A 24,389-nucleotide genomic window follows, 5' to 3' on the forward strand; every position below is an offset into this window, starting at 1 on the left:
CTGGCTGGGTCTCAATTTTGATATATAATAATAATAATAATAATAATAATAATAATTCCCAATCTCTAGAACAGCTTGAAATGGTTCATTTTTCCATAACAGACCCAGAGGCTCTAGGTAAAGTGAAAATCTCCAGGGATGAATATTCCTGCTTAAAAGGAAAATGGAAATGCTCATTTGTTATCTCTGCCACTAGTCTGAATAAAAGCTAGTGTTAGCCTGAAATTGTGAAACACAGGCATGTGGAAACATCATCCCCTGGAAGGATCAGAAGTGAATCAAAAAGTGATTCTTGTTCAACTTAAAAATATGCCAAAACCACAAAGTCTGTCATGTGAACAAAAACACATCAGGAGAAGCAGAATTCTTATTAGAAAAAAATTTGGAGTCCCAAAAGGAGTTTTCAAGCTCTTTTGGGAAGGTGCTGGCTAGAATCCTGAGCCTGGCTGAGTTAAAATACAAATAGTAAATCACTGATGAATACTACCATCTGATTCTGGAAAAAATGATCAGGGATTTTTGCATGCTTTTATAAGTAAAATGTATTTTCAACTTAAAATAAAAGCCAAATAAAAGTAAACTGTAACACATTTGCATTTAAATTATTGAATGAATTCTCTTACCAATAAAACAGAAACAGTTCTTACAAACAGGATTCTAAATGCTGCACTAATAGTAATCAGCACTGTAATTCAAGATCCCGATTCAAACACCACATGCATGCTGGAATATCCCTATTCAAGTCCTCATTTAGGCATTGGCCTAATAAGTCCTTTCATAAACTGGATCCTGTATGTTCAGTCACAATAGAATCAGTGTTTTCATCAGTTTCTCAGAATTTTAAGACAGGTAAGAATGTCAGAAATGGGGATAACAGGTTAGCTGTCTTACCAGCAGTAGTCCAGAAGATGTGGAGGAAGCACTGGGATGTAAATATGTTGCCAATACATTGGATATAACAATGCAGCTGACGCATGAACACAAGCAGTTAACTAAAAATAAAAAATACACACACAGAATTGGCAACAAAAAAAACATGAATAAAAAGAAAATACAGAATCTTAAATTAACTTTAGACATGCAAGAATCTTAACCTCCCCAAACCACCTGCTACATAATTTTGTAAATTACTGTGAATTGCCAAAACACATCCAAAAAGAACTCTGATGTATGTATACAAGCACAACATCCACAAGAAGTCAGGCTAACAAGTCAAGTTAGCCCTCCCTGCTCAGCTATTCCCTCGGAAAAAGGGAAATAATCACAAATTACTTGATGCAGCCATGGTCAAACATGAGTACTGCCATGAACACACAGGACTGAAGTGCACTCCAGTTTCACTCGGCTCCACTGAGTGGGAAAGACTCAGGGGAGTTTTTCTGGTCCCATTTCTGCTATTTTTAACTGGAATTGATCTGAAGCTGCATGAAGCCACAGAACAGCACTAAACTCAGAAGCAGGATTAACTCCTGTTTGTGTACTATCTTAATTTCCAAACTATCTTAAAAAAAAACAACAACAACAACAACAAAACCACAAACCTGAAGTGAATATTCCCTGTAACAGAAAAGCAACTTAATCACAATTTTCCAAAACTCCCTTCCCAAAGCAGAGACTTCCAAGCCTGGCACAAGGATCATGGAAAATGAAGGACTCCTTGACCAAGAAAGAAGTGCTACAAACTGCTTACCATGGACATCTCTGGTTTTCTAAAACAAACAAAAAACCACCATACCACCACTCTACCCCCAAAACAAACAAACAAACAACTATAAAATTCATTAGAAATGGGGCAAGTTGGTTCCACAAGTGAACAAAATAATTTTGCAATATGTAAGGAATTCAAATTTTATCTATCTTTGCTATCGGGGAGTCTCTCAAATTTCATTATTATACAGGCACAGAGTTACAACAGAATGAGAAAAAAATCAAGACCGTTAAAAACAAGGTAGCCTATATCCATCCCATGTAGCACTACAAACCTCATAAAAAAAGGGGAAAAAACTTTAAGATAATGCCCCACATAGAAGTTACCAAACTGATGGAAAAAACAAGGCTGTCCTTAGGTTTTATGCCACAACAAAATTAGTACCTGAGTTTAACTTGATAAGAGCACTGTTTATTAGCCATGAACTTTCACAGTAACAAAGCAAAGAGCAAAAAAATAAAATGTAAATCCTGCCCATACAGCAAGTGCTGAAGCATTGTGGATTTTACAGGGAAAAAAAACAACCCTCTTTGTGGAACAGATCAGCAGTTAAAGCGTTCACACCCTGCCTGTCTTGGACATTTAGACTTGTAAATAAAAAATTGCACTACAATTTTGTACACGTATTTTTACACTAAAAATGAAGAAAAGCAGTTATAAGACCATTGCAGCAGGAATCAGAGACAATTACAATTTGTGCAGCCTGGTTTGCTCAGCACTCAGATTAATATAACACGATTAAATATGGAAAAGAAGAGGGTCTGAAAGCTCCTGAGGGATATCATTAGGGCAAATTGCCAAAGAATGAAACATGAGCCAGTCAGGAGAGTCTGGAAGCTGCAGTGGTACCAAGGGACTTGGATGTTCGACAGTTGGAGCTTCAGTAATGTGTGAACTGCAGGTTAAGGTATCAGGAGACTCTGCTCACTGACACACAGAATGTCACTATTGACCAGCGAGCTGCCCGAGCCTGACAGCTACACAGCAGAAAGCCAAGGATATCATAATTCCCTATTTAAACTCTTCTTCACACATTAACATCTCCTTTCTTAGCTTCACACCACACCTCCGCAATTACTCTCGTTTTGGACTTATAATAATGGGTATTTTAATAATTATTGGGTTGTTACTAAGAATTTATTTGGGGGAAGAAATAAATGAGTACCTTCTCCCTCTCCTACACAGTGGGATTTATGAGGTTTATTTCCTTATTATCTCTCTGTGTAGTTGAACTAACGTTACTGATTAGCACAGTCCAGCTCAGCATCGTTTTTTGCTCTTTCACTCAGAATGGATATGGCATTACTATTATGTCCACATACTTTTGAACACAGTATATAAATTTCAAACTACAACAACCAATATAAAAATTACCATTTCATGTATTTCAGTCAGAGGCTGAAATAAAGCTGAGCGTACAATTACAAAGGATATCCCCTGATGTATACAGTTGCCTCCTCCTCCTCTTAATAGGCATTCTTAAATTATGAATTAAGAAGACTATACTATTTACATGAAGAAACTTCACTATCCTATGCATGTCTGTTATATTTTAATTCTCACTTTAACAGAGGAAGTATGCAATTCCTTAAAAACATATCAAGTTTTATTAACTTGTTTTATAACCCCCTTTTTAGTGTGGTATTCACACTAAAATCTATTTAATATTTGTAATTTTTTAATCTACTATATTTTATTATTTCTAGCAGGAAAGGTACTTACTTGATTGCTTACACATCAAGCTTTTGTTGTACTGTTCCTTGCTTTGCTATTTAATACTTTCTTAATGTAAGATCTTATTTAAACATTTTCCTCTATGCTGCTGCAGTAGGTTTCCAAACATTTTAGTATGCCATGAATATGTTTTATAGTTTCCTGTTGTATACAGCCTGTAACACAAGCAGCTATGGGATTGTGCTGCTCTTCAAATGCTGTCACATTTTATTATTCTGCCAACTCTGCCTTTAAGCATATACTGATAAGATAATTATGGATTTAATATTAAAATTTGCATACTTGGTGTAAAAAAAAAAATATCTTTTTTGCTTTTTTTTGCTTGTTTCAACGATGACTGTATTTCTCAAATGCACTAGTTATTTAAATAACCTTCCTCTTTAACTGACACAGCCACTCCATGGAATGGGAACTGCTGTGAACCTTGGAATAATGCTGCACATCTTAAGGAACCAGACAGTTCAAGAGATCTGAAAAACAGGTACCAGGGAGAACTCAACCATTTACCTCAGAACTCTACAAAGGTGACACTGGATTTGGGGGTGTCCAACAGCATCTGTGCACGGGAGAAGAGCCCAGCAGGCACATGTCAAAGGCTGCAGGAGGGGATCCTCAAACAGAGCACCCAGCACAAGCTCCCAGGCAAAGATATGAGAGTCTGCTGCTTGACTGAGTGGGGATATCTTGTGCAGAAAACAGCTCCTTACACTATATAGGCACAAAGGCATCTCTCTGGAGTCTGTCAGTTGACTGGTATCTATTCCAAAAGGAATTATCAAGAACTACCTTGAAAAGACATGTCATAGATCATAAAAATCACAACAGGTACACCTTCTCCTAAATTATCTTGAAGTAGCCTTCAGTAGACTTCTCCCCAACTATCTTGAAGTTGTCCTCACGGCTGTGTACAATCCTACCTATTTTTCCACTGATGACAGTGGATGTTTATATCCAGTTAACTGTGATTCCTATTACAGGTAGGTTTTATATTAAAGGCAAAAGCCTCTGTCCAATAAAATTTGCTGCACGTTTATGTATACACACACATATATCATTGTACAACCACAGTTTGGTGAAAAATCTTAAATTACAGCAGTCGAGTGCTGCAGAACCTAGTTTCTGCAAATCTCCTAATTTATTACCTGGTTTGAGTCAACAAATGATGTTGAGACATCCTCCTATAGGTTCACTGCATTACACAAGATCTACTAGAGCTGTGTTTCTATCTGTTAAAAAATGGACAGACAGCTTTTAAGTAAAGTTTTTATCAGCTGAAACTCATTTTCCAACACTGATCAGAACTTCTAATATTTTTGCTTCCATCAATTTTGATTTTTAGACTGTTTATCTCCCTTTCAAAATAATGTCTTTTAGTAAAAAAAAAACCTTTTTACTTTAAAAAAGAAATCTCATTATCTTTTTAAAATTGGTTTAAATAATGTGGTTTTAAACTACATGAACAGCAAGAGTCAAATGATTTGAAATAGTTAAAAGCAAAAATTTAATTTTCCACCCTTTACCAAATAAACTAATTTGAAATCTCTTAACATTTGCACTGGGCCTAAGAAGCTTTATGTCTTATTCCATCAGTAACAGTACTGAGTATAACTGAAAGTTTCATTCTGTTTCAGATCTCTCCTGGTAAGATGCTGCAGCCAGAATCAACATGTGAGCCTTCATATCCTGCAAAGAAAGTATCTGCTGTTTTCTCCAGAGTATTCCAGTGATTCTAGTAAAATAATTTTTATCTTTGCCCCTGAAAAAAAAAAAAACTGAAACCACATGCGTGGTGAAAATACAGTCTCTCCAAATAGTGGGAGACTGCATCACAGAGTTTGTTAGCAAAATTCGTTATTGGGTGACACAAAATTGATTACTACCAACAAGACTGAAACAATGTCCAAATTCTAGAGAATGCTGAGTTACTGTCTACCTTATGGCAATAAGAAGACAATTGGGAAGGCTGTTGTTCAACATCTATGCAGTGATGAACATGAGCAGCCAGGAAATTTTAGTTCAAGAGTAGATCAAAGCAGGTTTACCTGCTCCTGGGAACACAAAGAGCGCAGCTTCTCCCCTCCCTCATGTGGGTGCAGCAATTCTGATGTGTGTATCTGCTACCCCATTGCTCACTTCTACCAAGTGAATCTTTCTGCTCTGTATTTCAAAGGGACTGGTCCCTTTTTCTGCTGATTTTTTTTTCCTTTCCTCATTTAAGTCTGGCTAAAACACTGCGACATATCTGGAGCCACACAATTTCAGCTGAAACATTTTCTGCACACTCACAGATAATGCACATTTGATACCTATTATTCACATAATTTCAATGAGTAACATAAAAAGACCTGTATCCTTCACAAAAGGTACCTGGCAGTTTCTTTCTATCTATATAAATTACTTTCTTCAAAGTCTTTTCTATTATCAAAGGTAAAAAGAGAAGAAGAGCATAGGTGGCAAGATTTGCACACATTGCAATGCACAAACTAGAAAGACAGAAACTGATTAGCAGAATCTTGTCAGAAAGCCAAAAACAGCAACAGAAGTTAAACAAATGCTAAAGTAAAATTAACCTGTGATACTATATAACCTTTCAAAATCTACTGTAAGCAACTAAAGAACTACTGTGATAAAAGCATTTCCTGAAAAATCATCAAACACTGTCAATCTCTGTCAACACCATGTCCAGAAATGGGTACTGGTGTGCTCTCTCCCTCCTCCCTCACAGTCCCAATGGGCCAAAGCACTGCTTCCCTCCCACTGCCTTGACCACCCATATGTTGAAAGATGCCCAAGATTCTGTTTAGTTTAGTTATCTCATCTACTCATTAATACCTATAGCAATAAACTGTAGGGGATGGGTCACTGTTTTACCATAATTACAGCAGTCACCCATCAGCCTGGACCAACCCTTGTGGCTCCTTCCCCAATACTCCCAGTCCACAAGAATTACTGGGAAACACTCTGCTCCCTGAAAGGGGAACAGCTGCACAGGTGAAAGGAATCCTCTCCTCTACATTATTACAGCTCATAAGACAACTAACATTATTTCAGAGGAGCAAACTAAAATCCTATTTGATTGAGAATGAGATCAGATCCCAAACCCATAAGAGATGCTTAACAATTGTGGAGACCTACCTTTCCATCCACTTCTTGAATGGGGGGCAGGGCAGGGGGAGTAACTGCTGGGGAGTAAAAGTGGGAAGGGAGCTCTGGCTTCTGCCAGTTTACAAGAGAGCATAAATCTATTCCCAACTCTAAAGATTAAACAGCCACACTAAATGATGAACTTAGCTCATTCTGCTGGCACTGGTGAGAAATCAGCGAGGAAAAAAAAATTAGCAACAAAAGAGAACAGAATATATTGTCCAAGCCATGATATGCAAAGTCACTTCTATGCAATTCTTTAATTTAGCTCCTGGCTAATCATTTTCCATCTGCCATCCCCATAATCTTTAGGAAGAAAAATAGGGAGGACCTTAAATGAGCCATAATGCATTTTCCTCCTGTGGGTAAGATGAAAACGCAGCTCTCCTCTCTCACAGAAGGGAGAGAGAAAGGGAAATATATTTCCAGTTCCCAGATGAAAATTTTAACTTTTTCTCCTTCTAAAAATTAAAGATGTAAAATAAAGCACTTATATAAAATAAAATTTTTAAAAAAACAAAAAAAACCCCTGGAATTGCTGTTGGATTTTTTAGGGTTATTCACTTCCTTTTATCTTTCTTTCTGGGGGAAGGAAAGGGAAGAGATGAGTGTTATTCATGATTTTGACAGCACTTCATATACAATCAATTTCATTCTTTTCTTGCAGTTCTTGATTCACAAAGCAGCATTATGGCATCATTCTTGTGCATTAGTTTGGAAGAGAAAAGAGAAGACTGAAGACACGGCTTGTTCCTTGCCTATGGCTCCAGGAGTGACATGTTCCCCAGTAATGGAAGCTGAGCAGGAAATAGAATTGAAGTGGTAGTAGACAGGTGACTGCTCAGCCAGGAATACCACTGACATACTGTGCCTACACCAGGGACCCACAGGCGCTTATACAGATAATCAAAGGTATCTATATACAAAGTAGGTGTGGGTGCTGAGAAAAAAACATGTAACTTCATTCAGTTACTCAGTATTTTCATACCAAAAAGGTTTTTTTGTATTTTTCATAGGTTGAAAATGAAACTCTTGGAAGTTAATCATCAGGTTTTATCCCTAACACGTTACAGATTGGGTTAATAACATGTCTCTTATGATATTAATGTATTCTATAATAAACTAACTATGCTTCTTTATATCATCTATTCAAAAATTGCAGTTTCCTCACATTTCTTAATTTCATCTCTCTATGTTCTTGATTTGTTTATGGCCATTTTGATATTAATTTATTCCCTAACTTCTTTATCTCTTCATGACTCACAAAAACACAGAACACCAGAAATATATACATTTGTGTCCCTTTTCGTGGCCATCTTCTTGATCCCTCCTTTCCTTCTTCCTTTATTTTATGACCCATCTCCATGGAGGAAGAGCTACTCTCCTATAAAAGGAGAAGTTTCTGGAAGTGTTTCTGACCTCTGAAAGGAGTGCTTCCAGAAGTCACTTTTATTAACATTTCCTCATCCAAAGGCACACCATGGCATGCTCTTCTGCCATATGCTAATGAAGAAGCAGAAGGGACAAACTTCCTTGTGAATGGCTTACTTAAAACAACAGTAGCAAGAGTAGATATAAGCACCAATGATGCTATAGCTCATCTTCTCATTGGTGAATTCAGGAAAAAAAGGGTGACAAAGCAGTATCAAGTATGAAAAGGGTAAAACTTTCCATACCAGCACACCAGAACAAGGACTGGTATTACACTCATTCACCCTTCAGCAACTCTTCTTCTGCTTCACACCACCACCAAATGAATTCAGTGGTACTCTCTGTAGGGGGTGAGACAGCTCTGCACAACAGAAGAGGGACTCTTTCCCTTTCAGTTCCCCTTCAGCCCAGCCACAAAGGACTCAGCTCCTAAAGGTTTCTCTCAGAGTGCCACAGCAGTGCCCACACTGGCTCTATGCAGCATTCAGTTCCCTCAGTTTCTACTGAATTGAAAAACGTCATAGAAAGAAGAAAAAAACTTCGTCCTAGATTGACTCAGTCTTGAAGCTTTCTTTTTCCTGCAAGGGTTAGTAATGGAAAACTTAAATTCTGGAGCTGATTTGTATATCTGTCTGTCTACATGCCTTTTCTTTTTGCAGTGTGGATTTTTGAGGTTTGGGATTCTTTTCAGGTTTTTTTCTCTCATAAGAACCCACAATGAACTTCTTAATCTGTTTTACATAGACAGCAGGTAATAGCAATTTCCAACTATTTACTGGGTTTTTTTCCCCTCCCACTCTCATTAAAAGTTTTTTTTTTTAACCACACATTTTAATTTCTTTTCACAAATTCTTTCAGCAATTATTTCTCCTAATATTATGCTGTGGCAATGAGAAAACTATTCTAAACTTCAAGACTGAGACATCTTTGCAGATCCAGCTGTATATTCTAACCTCATTTTTTTCCATATTGACATCCCGTAGCCTCATTGCTGGAAATGTTCTCCCTACAGATGCTCCAATTGGAACCTAACTGCACCTACAACAGTTTACACTCCTGCCCTGTTTATCTTAGACTGCCTACACATGAACTATTAAAAAAAAAAATATATATATATAAATATATATATTAAATGCCACTGTCATTTACTTCCAGAACAAATGGCCCAACTGAGATTATATTCCAAAATTAATTCTAATTATGCTTCTGGGAGCACAGTATCAGCAGAATATCTGTTCTGCCTTGCAAGTTAATGATAAACTCCCATCCATCTCTTGACTTTTAAGAACTAAATTTAGCCCTCGAACACTTCCAGGTCACATGAATTTGAGATATGAATTAAATTTTAAATCTGTAGTACTTCTTCCTGAGCAACTATGGATAGTGTGACAAGAACTGAACAAGCCTAATGAGACAAAGAGAATAAAGCCAACACTCAGTCCAATTCACTGAGGGCAGCTGGGGGCAACTGCAGAAAGCTCTCTTCACACGGAAGCAACGGTAGAAGTGATTCCAGAAATGCACGTGTGTAAATTTATATTCAGTGCTCCTTCACCAACAAACCAAATAAACCTGTTATCTTTTATTGATATTTATGTCTGTTTCTTTAGGGCTACCAAAAAACCCAGAGCCAGCGCCAAGCAGAAGCTGTAAGCACTGTGCTCTGAGACACGTCAGGCTTGTATTACCCGAAACAAATACCGGTCAAAGTGGAGATAACGTTCAGACATTTGCTTTAAAGTGTAGCATCCCTTCCACGTGCCAGTGCCGGCCGCAGAAGATCCAATCTAGTTAGCATACTCCTGACAGGCTGATGAGAAAGCTCCTGTCAGACACTGGCCAGCCGGGTGCTGGAGACAGAGCACACAGCCCCAGCTGACTAGTTAGGCAGAGACTGCAGAGGTACAATTACAGAGGCATATGACAAGCTTTCATGCTCCAGTGACTTGAGAACCGATGACATGGCTTTAAACAGCAATCCTTCCTACCTCCGGTCACAAAACAGCAATAAGTCAACTGATGCACTGTTGTAAAATCATGATTTATTCCTTTGCTTTGAATACATGAGAGTGTGGTATGATGTTCTGGTAGACTACCACAGCAGGTGCACTTGGGGCCAAAACATCTAGGGCCTGCCTCCAGCATGCATAAAATCAATGCTGTAGCTCAGCCTTCCTGGAAAAGCCAACCCCAGCACTTTAATAATTTATAGAAAGACTGAATTAAAAAATTCTTTGTACTGAAACTCATACAGCTCCATGCAACTAATAAGAATACATGCAGATGCAGTGACGTGTGAGGAACCAGGGTTGTGAAAGAACATACAGCCTGACGTTTAGGAAAGGTCTTTCTTTTGCTGCTAAAGTGAAATAACTAACAGCCACCTCTGTGAATAGATCAATCCCTTTGTTTCATTCATCCTTTTGCTTAATCCAAAACCACGTAATTTGCTTCTCTTTCACAGTTTACTGCTCAAAAGCCAGAAATTATAATTTTTGCTGCAAACAGATCTTACAGAGCATAATCCCCAGGCTAGCTGAATCCGTCTTGCTCTGCCACTAGGCCTGAAGCAAGCTGTGAGGTTAGTGATAATCACATTATTAAAGTGATTGGAAAGTAAAGCTAATAAAAGTATCAACAGTTAGGGCAAATAATGACCCTACAACAGAATGGAGCGGTGGGAAGTTTCCACTTGTACCTTGGCAGTAATTGGAAGGACCAGAAGACGAATATCTACACTGAAGGAATTTTTAAAGGGGATAAACCCACAGAAAATCAATTTAAGGGAAGACACAAAGAAAGCAAAACAACTGCAAAATTCTGAAGATGCACAAAAAACAAAGCCTGCTTGACTGAAATAAAACATAAGGTGAAACCCTCTCAAGATGGTTATTTTTTTCTGGTGTTTTTTGTTTCTTTTTTTTAATTAAAAAACTCTACTTAGCAACTTAAAATAGGCAACCCTCTTTTCTTTTGTTTTTCTCCTCTACAATACACCTTTCTAAATACAGTATCATTTTTGCCCCCTTTTTTCCATACTAACACTGATCCTTTGCTTGAACATAATTACAGTATAAAATTAATAGGGCAGAAACAGTGGACAAAGGAATTCCTGAACATAAGTGCAGTTTGCCATTTCTGCCCCCACAAGAAGGGCAAGGAGAAAGTGAGCAAGGCCTTGAATAATGCCTTTTGTTATCAGTCACTGCCCTGAGATAGTGAACCAAAACAGAGCTGATAACTTGAAGGTGACATCACAACCCAGTCTTCATGAACTGACATAAACACTTGATATTCTGTTAACCCCAAAGATAAGACACAACTCCCTTAACAGAAAGTTGTGCTTGACTGCACTATCTTTGAACAAATAGTATTTTCTGGTATCAAGCTGTAATTTAGGAATATTAAAACAGGAACTTTGCAACAGAAAGTACCAGTCTGCTGTGCTTTGTAAAACAGCCCAAAGCTTGCAAAAGTTGATGTCCAAATACAATTCATTTGCTTACTGTATTACATCAATCCCCATGTTAAAGAAGAAATATTTTTTGCCAAAAACACATTTAATCATTCTTAATTCAATTAAATTCTTATAGGCAATACTGGAAAGTGTTTCATTAACTTTTTAAACTATATTTCTCTGTAAAGAAGCAAGCCATACATCATCCCTGTTCTGTTCAGAGATGAGCAAGCAGCACTTCTGTGAACTGAAGCTCTTAATAAGCCAGGTATACTTTTCTGTTTTATCAGAACTCACTAGTGCAAGTGAAAATTAACCAATCCTCTATCAAAAGTGAATCCATCATGATGTGACAGTAATTTTGCTTAGCTATGACTTAAGTAATGCTAGTAGGCTGAAAAAGCAACCAGAAAAGAAGTGAAGCTGATGGGCTCTCCTCTTTTGGATTTGACCTGCAAGCTACTATTTACATTCACAGCTTGGGGACACTCTCTAGGACTAAACACCACTACAAGTGTCTGGAAAATGATATCAATTATTTGCAAGATACCAGCAAGATGGCTGTTAATTCATTAAAAGTTTAGGAATAAACAGACAAAATGTAAACAAAGTGGAAGTTTCTCATAACCAGAATATTCTGTTGTCGTGCAATGACTTTCAAATAGAAATCTGATCATTTCAGTGAGGTCATCTAGATCAGCACAGTCTAATTCTGGTACTTCCTCTACACTTGTCACATCATAGCAACAGAGACTAGCTGAGATGTTCAGCCTAACAAAAACAAGTCCTAAGCAGATCCAAATGTAGGGTGAGAGTACAATTCTAAATTGTGTCAAGCAGACAGACACGTGCTCACCTGCAGAATGAATCTTCCACAAACTCAGAGCTGCCATCATGATTCCTATCTCCTCTCTACTGGAGCAGTAAAATAGGGCTGACTGGGGCATCATTGGAGCTGAGTTTTTTAAATGGTGTATTTCTCTTTTTTTCTTCCCTTTATTTTTTTTTCCCCTTTATATATAGCAAGGTGTGTCTCAGAATGGCAAAGTGAAAAAATATTCTGTTTCCACAGTTTTGCTACATCATGCGAGCTTCTGCTAAGGCAGGTTCTTTTAAAGGGTTTTCCCTTCAAAATCTATTTGCCCATTCAGATCTTATTACTATGTCGTAATGCACAATTCTGTCCCTATCCATTCCAGGAAGTGGGGGGGGAGCATGGAGAGGAAAAAAAAACCCAAACAAAAAAAAAAAAAAAAAAAAAAAAAAACAAACAAACCCACAACTTGTAATAAAATACAGAAATTTCCTAAGAAAAAGTAACATCTCTGGTGGTTAAAAAAATATATCATAGACTAGCAATGTGAAGATTGCTAAATATTTTGTTGGTTTTTAATTCTGCTTATATGACCTCATGTTTGCTTCACTCCAGCTGCCAGGACTGACTTAGCTCCACACCCTGCAGAGCACTGGGGAAGTGCTGCCTTTGTGCACTGCCCTAACTGCAGTGCTGGTCACAGATTCAGGGACCCAATACTGTGCTGTCAAAAAAAATACTGCAATTAAATAATTGCTACTGCACCTAAAATTGTTAAACCTGTCAGCCTTTTACGGCAATTCGGAACTTTCTCTATCTTCAATTTACTTCTGACTCAAAAAAATTGAAAGGACTTTGATCTACTACTTATAATCAAAAGAATTCTCACTCCTTACAGCACCTGCAAGTCTTTGAAAATAGTAATTTTTAGTATCATATCCAACCTTTTACCCATGTGTTCATTTATTTGGTAGCGCAATTAGCAGTGCTCAGAAATACAGAATTGATTTTCCACCAGAGAGAGTGTATGCAACTAAATGTTTTATGCAGCATTCTTCAAAAAAATTCAGGTAACAGTGCTTAATAGACTAAAGATTCTGTGTAAGAATTATAATCGCTGATTAAAACTTGGTTATAAAGTGACTTGGGAGTATTTTCAAAATATAGGGGATTATAAAAATCTGTAAGATTCTGTGAAGAGTAAAATAAAATGGCATCTTAATATTTAGGTATACTTTCCAAATGAAATGCAACATTCTTTTATTAAGCAGCCTAAGCAGGCATAAGGAGGGAAAAGAAACATTTTAATGTGGGCAGTAGCTCAAAACCTCTAATTAAAACCCTGCTACTTTAGGTTGTACGTTACTGACAGTCTGAAGAGCTGCTCCAAATCAGAGATATTACAGTGTGCAATCCCAGACCACTCTAACAAAGATGAATCTACCTATTACCAGGTTAGGATAGCAGCTATTATTAGGGACCCTTGATTTCTTTCAAGTAGCTCCAATGGAATAAGCCACAAGTGAATAATAAAGATCTTATAATAGCTCTTAAGAATTCTTTTTAGGTTAGAAGGCACAGAAATGAACTCGGGAGAGTTAAAGAACTCTCATCTCCTGATAAGAAAAATAATTAACCTGACTTAATGTATCTGAGTAGGTCTTACATAAATCAGACTTTTGTACTTCAAGAGCCAGACTAAAACCATATATTAGAAGAGTATGTAGATATTGTCTTATAAGTACACATGGAACATATCTGAAACCACAAAGGTCTGCAGGTCATTTTGTGAAATGTTCAATATACCCTACTTAAAAGGAGATGTGTGAAGTACTTACAGTGCTTAGTTTGCTGGAGGTAATAATGATTCTTCTCTCATGCAACATACTGGCATAAAGTTGCAGCATGTTGTTCACATCCACAGCAACAAAATATTCAGTGAGGTTTCTCTGTTTAAATAAAAAAAAAAGTTAACAAAATAGCAGCAGTAGCAGCAAAGTGCAATATTTGATATATATTACTTGTGAACATGTTTGTCTAATTAGTAGGTGGGAAAAAAAAAAACAACAACCCCAAACTATTAGAGAAATCCCTTTGCACTAAAATTTGTGTGCTTTAAAAAAGTTAATTAGGTTTTAAAGCAAATGAAAAGTTAACAGTGGACTAAGTTATTAATATTTTGCTCATTTCATTATACTTGTGACTTAGATTTGCCCTTTTGTATTTTCAAATTCAAAAAAATACGAGATTGGCTATTATATCAATATCACCATATGCTTTTAAGGTGACCATTACTTCCAACCCAGGAACAGATCTTCCACCACGGTGATAACTGTTCTGTCACAGTTACAGTAATAAAACTGCTACTTAGCCAGGGTCTCCCAAAGTCAACACATTTTATTCCGTTTCAAGTGCAGCAAAACAGCTTGTTGAATAACACCCAGCTTTTGCTTGAGCTGTGTGTGCCAGGACATCAAACATCCTGCAGAACTGGTGGAAGGTACCAGGTTCTTCCTGCAGCCACCCTTTTCACCCCTGCTAAGAATCCCACGGTGCAGTTTAATCAGAGGCAAAGGCACCAGCACCTCCCGTTAATAGTTCAGACATCAGAAAAGTGGGGGGAAAAAGAGAATAAAGGTAGGGGGGATCTCTGTGCTCCAGCTGAATGTAACAGTTATTGCTGCAGGCACAGCGCCAGAGACACACAAGTTCTGAATAAGCCAAAATAGCTACCAGCAAAATTGCCTGGGAAAACAGCAAATTTCTGTAAACACCAGAGAATGTGTATGAAAATATACTAATACAGCCCTCAATATGCAAAATATTTAATTCCACACGTTCATTATCATATCTGCAACCAGAACTGCTATTCATCTCTTCCCAGGAACAACACTGTTACTGAATGTACATGTAGGAAGTCTATCAAGGACAGGCCCCAGCAGGACAGACTCAATAGTGGAATTTCACACTAACATTCCATCCTGGATGGGGCCAACACACAGCAGCAAGGCCATCCAGCCATGAAAAAAACAGCCAGGGCAAGATGAGTAGGAAAAGCTTCGGAGTGGGGAGACTTCCTTTTTGGATATGTTGCAATGTTAAACAAAAAACAATTGAAAAGACAAACAATGGTCCAGTGGTCAATCCAGTTTCATGCAAATTCATAAACCCATTATTAATTTCAAGACACGGAGTATTAGAGTTATTCTTGTTCCATGCTGCATAGAATTTTGGAAGAGATAAAAACCAGAGATTTAGGGCTACAAACACTCAGTTTTAGGAAAAAAAACTCTGGTCTTCCAAATGTTCTTTTAAGGGGTTGTCAGAGGTTGATGCACCAAGAGAATCTCAGTCCAATTTACCCTGGACACCCTCTAACACTGCAGTTGATAATGGTGTGCTGATTCTGTTTTAAGAAAGCTGTGTTAAAAAACAGTTCACAATCTTGCACAGACCAATTTATCTTTGGGAGACAGTCACTGTTATTTCTTTGTTATAGCTGAAAAGTTACTGCCCCTGAAACACATGAATTTTACAACAAAAGGTAAGAAAAATTCATTTTGTTGCTAAGTTACTGTAATAACTTCATCTCTTCACTCCTTGCATGTTCTAACTCTCCATTAGTACCTTACTATTTTGATTCATACTGAAATAATTAGACTTTTATTAATGGACTAAAAAATAATTATGGAAAGGCACCTTTTTTTTTTTTTACTTTTCTCAAAACAGAAAAATAAATCTACATTGGCATCATTGCCGATCCTTCATCAGCCACACACACAGGTAGATACTTTGCCATATTTTCTTCAATTTAACACACCTTCTAGCCTCCAAAACTGTACTTTATTAGAACACCAAATAATAACTTAAGACACTTCTTAAAAACAGACGCATTCAAAACATAAGGTGAAAAAGATGAAAATATACATTTAAAAACTAAGCCCTGTCCTGCCCAATGAGCCCTAGCAACACGTGTCCTCTCTTTTATCCCTCCATCCAGCAACTTTCCTTGTTTTCCTGAGTTGCAACATGGTCCATGCCACCTCCTCAGAGTCCTTCCCACCAGCACAGATGTACCCTCAGGCCTCTTCTCTGCTACCAGCACCCTCCTGGCTCCTCTCCACCGGTGTTTCCAGCTCTGTGTCCTTCCCTGGCCCATCCCACCCTGCATCCCTGCTGCCCCAACATCAGCATCCACCAGGAACGAGCTCTGGGGCACTGCCCCACACCCAGAAGTCACTGTTTGAAAGTGTAAAAATACACACCTATACAGCCATACACAGTTCCACATTTAGAGGCTGGAGGGGGAAAAAAGGACCCTTCAAAGCTCCTCTATGAGATGTTACCTAGCTAAACACATCATGGAGAACGTGATCTGAGATTTCTCATGTGCAATTTACTCACAACACTACGCAGGATTTAGCATCTACAGAATGCAAGTCTTCATAAAGAAAATTTAAAATAATAATAATAATAAATCCACACCACACACAACCAGAAAAAGCCCTGAAGCCCCTGATCCTGGTGCTTGGTTAGCATCCAAGGGTAGGCATGTTTTCAAAAAGCCTGAAATAATGCCTTCTTGCACGAAAAATGACTGCATGTCTTGATGGCTGAATTTGCAGCTTAGCAATGCAGTGTTTAAAGGGAAAGTATTCAACAAAACACGAGGTGCAGAAGTAGAATATGTAAGTAATCCTAGTAAATGCAAAGAAGCCAAGTAGGGATGAGCAAAGGGTGGGTATAGCAGTGGTCAGAAACGCCCTGTTAATGCTCTGAAATAGTTTAATGAACACAACAGTAACTACCAGCTAACAGTTGCAATAACAGACATCAATCATTTCTAAAAACAGTCTTAGAAAAAAAAAATTTCCTCTTGATAAAAGCAGAAGTTCAGCCTAGCCCAGAATGAGGTTAAATAAGAAATGGAATACTTACACTTTCAGGGATAGTTGGCAATCCAGTTACATCAGGAGTAATGAAATATGAGTGCTAATCGATGGGGAAAAAATAATTGATAATTTAAGCACACAGGAAAAAAGAGTTCTTTCCATAAGAACCCAGCATTTAGAATTTCCAACCCCGTCTGTGTTTAAGCAAAGAGCCATTTTTCTAATAACATTCTTACTGCTGCTAGACAAAGAATTAAGCAGATCACGACATGAAATGACAAGCTCTGGTTCTGCACAGCACAAAACCAAGGGAACAAAATGCTGGGCTGCAGTTTTGAAATAGCATTGAAATTAAGCCAGCTTTAAATGTTGTCATGAGCCTGAGAGCAGCACTGATTAAATTAAGTACTGAATTAAAAATTGCAACAAAAAAAAAAGCTAAAGGACAAAATGTAAATTTAGAATAAAAAAGAAGATACATTCACATGAGAAAAATATTTTGAATAGAAATATTATTACTTGATATAAATTCTCTTTCCAAACATCTTTGAATCAGAAACGTGGTAACAGAAATGCAAGATCTGAAGCCTGAGATTCTGCAATCATTTATGAAATACATTAACGATTTTATGCATCTTAGTTTGAGGCCATCTAGGATGTAAATAAAAAATGGATTAAACTAAAACCAGATGTAGTGTAAATTAACTCTCATTAATCCAATGCTCGTACTAGTTATGAGATATGGGTTTAGTAATTTTAAGGCATTTTGTATGTTAGTCTAAATTTTGAAGGCAAAAAATAATGAGTGCATGTTAAGTAAATAATATTTTTTTTTAGTTTTTATTTATTTTTTACAGAACTTTGATTTTTTTTCAGACATTTTGTTTTTACAGTATATTTTTACAGTTACAAATAGCAACACAAAGACATAGCTTGTACTCAAGTCAAACTAGAAAAAGATATACCAAAACAAAGTCTACAAGACTTAAATGTGTCTTGCATTCAAGAAAAAATAATTAATACCATTAAGTCTGTGTAAGAGACTTATTAAACCAGCTTGATACATTTAATAGAAAATTTTCCCCACAAATTAGGTCATTTGGCAACAGTTAGAATGTAAGGAAAAAATTGGCTTTAAAAAGGAATCCCATAAACATCATACCACTTGCACAATAAATATCACAGGTATTGTTTCACATCAACACAGAAAAAAGTATTTTTTTCTCTGCTCAAGAAGAGGAAAATATTCAGATTAGATTCAGACAGAATGCTTGCATTCTTCAGAAGTACACTGAGAACAGAAAATTATTCCTTATATGTAGTAAGGTCACTGAATATTTATCAAAAGATTTCTAAGTAATGAAGTTATTAACTTAGAGAAGTAATTATTTCTAATTAACAAAGTAATAATATTTCACTCATTAAACAGAAAAGGAAGCCAGAACTATGAGAAGCAAAAGCCATTACTGCAGTCATTAAGAGTCATGAAGTAGCAAAAATACTGTGGTATGGAGTCCTTGCACATCTTTGTGAACTCCTTTAGGAAGATGAATGACCTTGGAAGAGACACTAAATTAATAGTTGCTGTCCTGTGTGAAGTTTTCTCTAAAAAGGACAATGGAAAATGCAAGTTTTGCTCATCAGTTCAAGGGTTTGATTTTTGTAGCAATTTTTACAAAAGGATTATGATGCACACACACAGTTCTGAAGCTGGATTTAAACAGAAAAGGTACGTTAATATTAGATGATTCTTTTAGGCCAAAGAGAGCAGCAGAATTCCCCAAAGGACAGGTACAATTAAGCCTCAAATCAACAGAGATGTCCTATAGTAAGTGATTATTTCTTTAATTATGATAGGCTTTAGATAGTCAGTGCCTTTTAAACTCACCGATACAAGACAAGGCTGTTTTTTCAAAACTTGCTCACTTGCAAAAATCATCTCTTGGTTCTTATGCAAGATGAAAGAAAGATTGAACAGTTGACTTTTGAGTTTTCCAACAAGAAAAGCCAAAACTAGCTCCATTGCTTCTAATATCCCATGTTTAAAATACTGGCTGAAAGTTTTATTCCTCCCCCGTTTGAATTCAGACTTAGCTGGCCTTCCCAATAACATTTTTTTAAAAAATTAAAACCACAAAAAGTGACCTAAATTAGTTTTAGGCTCAGGTTTCACAGAACAAATGACCACCTCAAATTCAAGCTGCAGAGTACTACAAGTGAGAGTAGAGCTTGGTCCCTAACTGGACAAAGGCATTTTCACATCTCCTGACCAAAGACTGCTAGGAAACACCACATATCCAGATATTGGATGTAATTTATGCATGGTTATGCACACACAGCCCTAAGGACCACTGTTGTCTGCCACCCAAACATGGTGCATCCTTAAGCCTTCACCCTGCAGCACATCTGTGTGATGAAATCTGAACCAGACAGATGCTGGCACAAGGAAAATCCACCTAAGGATGTCATTTCTACAATTATTTTTCAGACTGCAATCTCTTTTTAAGTCTATTACTACTGATGGTTCCTTTGTAGCTCTTTTACAATATCTGAGGACCAAGAAAGAAACATCAATACAAAAGACCAGAACTGAAACTGGCAATAAATATTTCCCTGCTCCCTGCAGCATTACAAAAACAGAGATGCCTTTAGATCCAACAAGCACTGGGATTTCAGCTGACCCATGCCTCCCTGCTCTGCCCTATCTGAACCCACAGTATTTGCTCAACTATCCCTGCAGCCAAGAATCTGGATAGAGGTTTGCATTTCAATAGCCATTGTTCAGCAAGAAAGATTACAAAACTCTTTAGTATAACTGGGAACAAGGCATAATCAAGAAAAAACAATTCCAAAGTCAGACAACATTGAAATAAAACCAAGTACTGACTTTATAGCAAGCAATCTGCTGTTCCAGTGTAGCCAGCTGTATCCACCAAGACAGCCACGTCCACAATTCCCCACAACACTCATTTGGAGGTGGGCAAGTTATGGACAAGATGAACTTTGCAAGAAATAAAGGGGAAAATATATTTAAAACTTCTTTATGTCCCTCTGAAGCATGAGAGTTTTGGAGGACATTTTATAAAGCATTTTAGAGTTGTCAAATTATATAATTCATTGTAATACTACAATTAATGATAGCAAAATATTATTTGAGATAAAGAAGTATTTTTGGCAAAGGTGCTAGGAACTGAAACATTACACTGACAACAGAAAGAAAAAATGTATCAACAGGAACAATTCCAACTGCAGCCTCAAATCCAGTTCCTTGTTCTGGTGAACAACAACACGCAAGACTGGAAGGACTTTCAAATACAATCAATTAGCACTGTACAAGGTGGGAAAATATTAGATCTCTATAGCCTAGTGAAAAAAACAAGGAATCTGAAACATGAAAAATTTAAGTAAAATAAAGGTAGCATTATGCTAAGCAGCAAGGTTCAGTAACTGCTGGAACAGAAATGGCAGATTCCATTTTTCCTGCCTTCATTATAGGGCCAGATGCTTTTTCAGAATCATGCTTACTTAAAATGAAGTACAGAGGTTATTTCTAAAATACATGAGCTTAAAGTCACAAGAAACCACACAAATAAGGTCAAGATAAATAATCTAATGATATTTCAGTACGTGTGGAAGCAAAGCCTTTACAAAGTCACTTCTTTCTGTGTCCTGCAATATGTGATGATTCGACCAAGACCCAGTTATTTGCAGAGTGTTTGTGGCAAGTGCAGTAACTGTAGAGATGCTCTGAACATGCACAGTGGCTCAGAGACAGCAGAGGCTCTGTACTGGCTTTATAATTCACACAAGCTCTACAGGAGTGTTTACACATGCACCCACAAGGTAATTCTGGTTAGAAATTCAGGAACTGTAACAATGACAGACCCACTTTTTGATGCTTCTGCAGAAACACCATCTTGCCCCACTGTCACCATCCCATCCCACATCACAAAAAGTTGGAGCACAAAAGCAAAGGAGGCCTGAACATGTTATTTCACTGAGATGTGCTAGAAGTCTCACATAAGAGTGTACTTCTACTGTTTTTCCTACAGCATTTTTGTATGATTAAGCAAAACTAGGAAGAAGGGGAAGAAAAATGGGAAAACAGCCAGCTTCCACAGACTTTTGACCAATCCTGAAACTGTACCTACTCAGACATGAGAGGCAATAAAACTGAGTTAGTGTCTCCTGATGCACAGCAGGAAAAACCAAAATTGTCTACATGAAACAGCTGGAAGCACAAAAAAGTAGTTCTAGCACTGTCAGATCTCACTGCAGTTTACTTTCTCATCCATAGAGCAAAATTCAAATTTCTGCTTCTTTATGACTACTACTTTTAGAAAACAACATGAGACAGAGACAGACTCTACCCTGCACAGAGCAAAAAAAAAAAAAAGGTTGTCCAAGCCAGTTAATGACGGGAAGCAACACAAACTTAACTCTTTCAAAGGGTTGAGGTTTCTTTTTCTTTCAACTTTACTTACTATTTCATAGTCAGTAGGAATAAAACAGAAAAAATACTTACCACACTTAAACTGACTAAAGCATTCGCCTTTGGCACAGGATGGCTATACAATGATTTCAGCAAATCATTTGAGTCATTTTCCTATAGGGAATGCATTTTAGATGTAATTAGTTATCATATAAAAATTAATTACTATTATTATACATCAAACTACATACTGACAAAGAGATATAAATATTTAATAATCAAAACAGTTGTATTTCATAGTGAAGTATTTAAATACTAAGTTTAAAATTCAGGCCAGTTTTGCATCTCATAAAATGATTGCATTTGCAAATTAAACCAATCTCTTACATGGTTGCCCACTCACTCTTAAGGGACCCACATCATCTGCAAATGAAAACTGGGATTCCATGTCTCACTGGTCTGTATATCCTGGACATCATCTTTCTAAAACTGTTAGCCATGATGCAGGTTTATTTTAAAATTTATTAAATATGTCTCATCAAAACACATAAAACAGTTAATAAGTTTTACTAAAATGAACTCGCAGCGACCTGGCTTAACTGGGGTCTGTCACTTTGGTCTCTAGAAGTAATATTTACTTGGGAAAGAGAAGTGATTGGAGCTTTTGCTGGTTTAGGGTTTGCATTCAGTTTAGGAGTTTTGTTCACGGAGATTAAATTCTTTATGTTGCCAAAGTAAAACCAAAAGTATCAGTGACAAGCCAGGGCCAGCTTCTGAACACATTGTTTTGAGTTTATAGGAAGCTTCTGCCTCTCCCTGTAAGAAGAGGATGCTACTGGACCTCACACCAGTGAACAAGGCTTTGGGTCTAGCTCTCGGTCATATGAACAGTGCCTGGGCCAGGAGGGAGCAGCATCCTCCCACACCCTCCCCAGCAACAGGTATGGCTGCAGGCAATGCAACAAACTGCTTCCATGCACTGCTACAAGCAAAGTAGTTGCCTCAGCACATGAAACAACAAACCCAGCTACCTAAATTACTTGAAGTAACTGCAGCGATCTCTGGTGATCAAGAAAATCCCTATCCCCTTTTCTCAAATATAATCTTCATAACAGTTGTTCCTCTGACAGTGAAATAGGGACCAAAACCAAGGCCTAATTATAGCATTTGTTAGACTTATATATATTCCACTTAATTGTTTCACACAGCTAACACCAAACTTTCCTATTTATCTTTTTACATAAAATATCATCATTCACTATAGTCTATTTACTATAATGCAAAATTATTGCTTATTCTATACTTCATACATTTTTGAAATGTCAGCTTTTCCAGTCTACAGCATATAGCTAAATACTGATGCTTTTTTTAAAAACTGAAATCTAATACGCTCATATAAAGCAGAAAGGTATAGCCTTAATGTTCTCAGTAAAGACAGATGCCAGTACCTCCTTTGCTGTGTAATCTTGGAATACATCTAATTGCTCATGAATATGCAAACTAAACTATCATGATTCTCCACCAAATGCTGCAAGTAATTTTGTCTTGCTATTTAAGATGTCAGAATTATGAGCGGTAGTTTTTAGTTAATATGAAGGGTGAAACAGTACATCATATTCTATACAGTTCTGAATAAAAGTGTTTGCAGCTGATAATCAGACAGTTCCAGAGAGCAACAGTTTACAGTCAATACGTCACACAGCTCTCCAGTGAGGTGACACCTCTCACACTTCACACAGGACCTGCTTATGCTGAGACTGACAAGTTATAAAGGTATATATTCAGCAGCTTTTTCAGAACAATGTGGATTCAAGTGACTGTGGAAGCTGTATGTTCAGATCCTTCGAATTTCAGTAAGAGGAATAAAACTTGCTACTAAATCCTACTAAAACCTTAGACTTATAAATAGTATGGAATCCCGTTACAGTATTTAAAATGGTGACTAATAGTTCAAGGAAAATATTTTACACAAATAACTAGAATATGTAAAATTACCTGTTCTTTAACCAAATAATCTGCCAGGGTATTTAGGAGCTTGTAGTATACCTCAAACCATGGTAGGTAGCTAAAACAGGAGGAAAAAAGTAGTTAATTAAAATATCAATGTATTTTTCCAATGCTTATAAAACACTATGATGATTGATCTGACTTGCACATTTTTAAAACACCTCTATATGTAAATAAAAAGTGTATTGAACTTTTCCCCAGAAATTCAAGAGCACGTCACTGATGGACAGTATAGACAGATGGTTTCTTTATGCTGGATACTTACATGAAGTTCCATCAAGCACAGATTAACTCATAATACTTAGACTTCTTAGTATTTTCAGGGCACCAAAAAAAATTTGAAACATTTTCTAATCTCATTCCCACTATCACTCATTTTTACAGGTTTCAGTAATTATTTGCAATTTTGAAATTCTACTTCTTCCTATACCCTGTGGACTGACAGACCTGCTGCTTCCCTGGAGAATGAAAAACAACTTTGTTTGGGCAGACCAGGTACCTCGTATTTGACAAGTGGTACACTGCTGTGCAATAGTAGAGATGTCACATTATAGGCAAGAATATTGGTCTCCCTATAAAGTCATTCCTATAGATAAAATGAACTTCCAAAAATAAAAATATTCACCAATATTGTGAACACCAACACATCAATACATCTACACTTAAGAGACTTTTAATACAAGTCTGCAGCCCATGAGCACAATACTCTCACTGAGCTAAACAGAATCCAAGGCAAGACACAACTGAAGAGTATAAGAAAAGAAACTCAA

General features: G+C 37.0%; 1 protein-coding gene across 1 annotated transcript in view; it reads right to left on the bottom strand.

Moving 5' to 3' along the window:
* Positions 1 to 24,389, bottom strand: part of DENND1B (DENN domain containing 1B) — a 144,365-nt gene that overhangs the window by 49,373 nt on the left and 70,603 nt on the right. The window contains exons 6-11 of the mRNA XM_062497729.1: positions 23,608 to 23,677; positions 21,706 to 21,786; positions 19,069 to 19,128; positions 17,227 to 17,280; positions 14,127 to 14,237; positions 892 to 992 (exon numbers count right to left, since the gene is read on the bottom strand). Coding sequence (XP_062353713.1) covers positions 892 to 992; positions 14,127 to 14,237; positions 17,227 to 17,280; positions 19,069 to 19,128; positions 21,706 to 21,786; positions 23,608 to 23,677 — 477 coding nt within the window. The remainder of the gene's footprint in view (positions 1 to 891; positions 993 to 14,126; positions 14,238 to 17,226; positions 17,281 to 19,068; positions 19,129 to 21,705; positions 21,787 to 23,607; positions 23,678 to 24,389) is intronic.

Source organism: Cinclus cinclus, chromosome 8 (genome assembly GCF_963662255.1).
Source record: "Cinclus cinclus chromosome 8, bCinCin1.1, whole genome shotgun sequence".
NCBI lineage: Eukaryota > Metazoa > Chordata > Aves > Passeriformes > Cinclidae > Cinclus > Cinclus cinclus.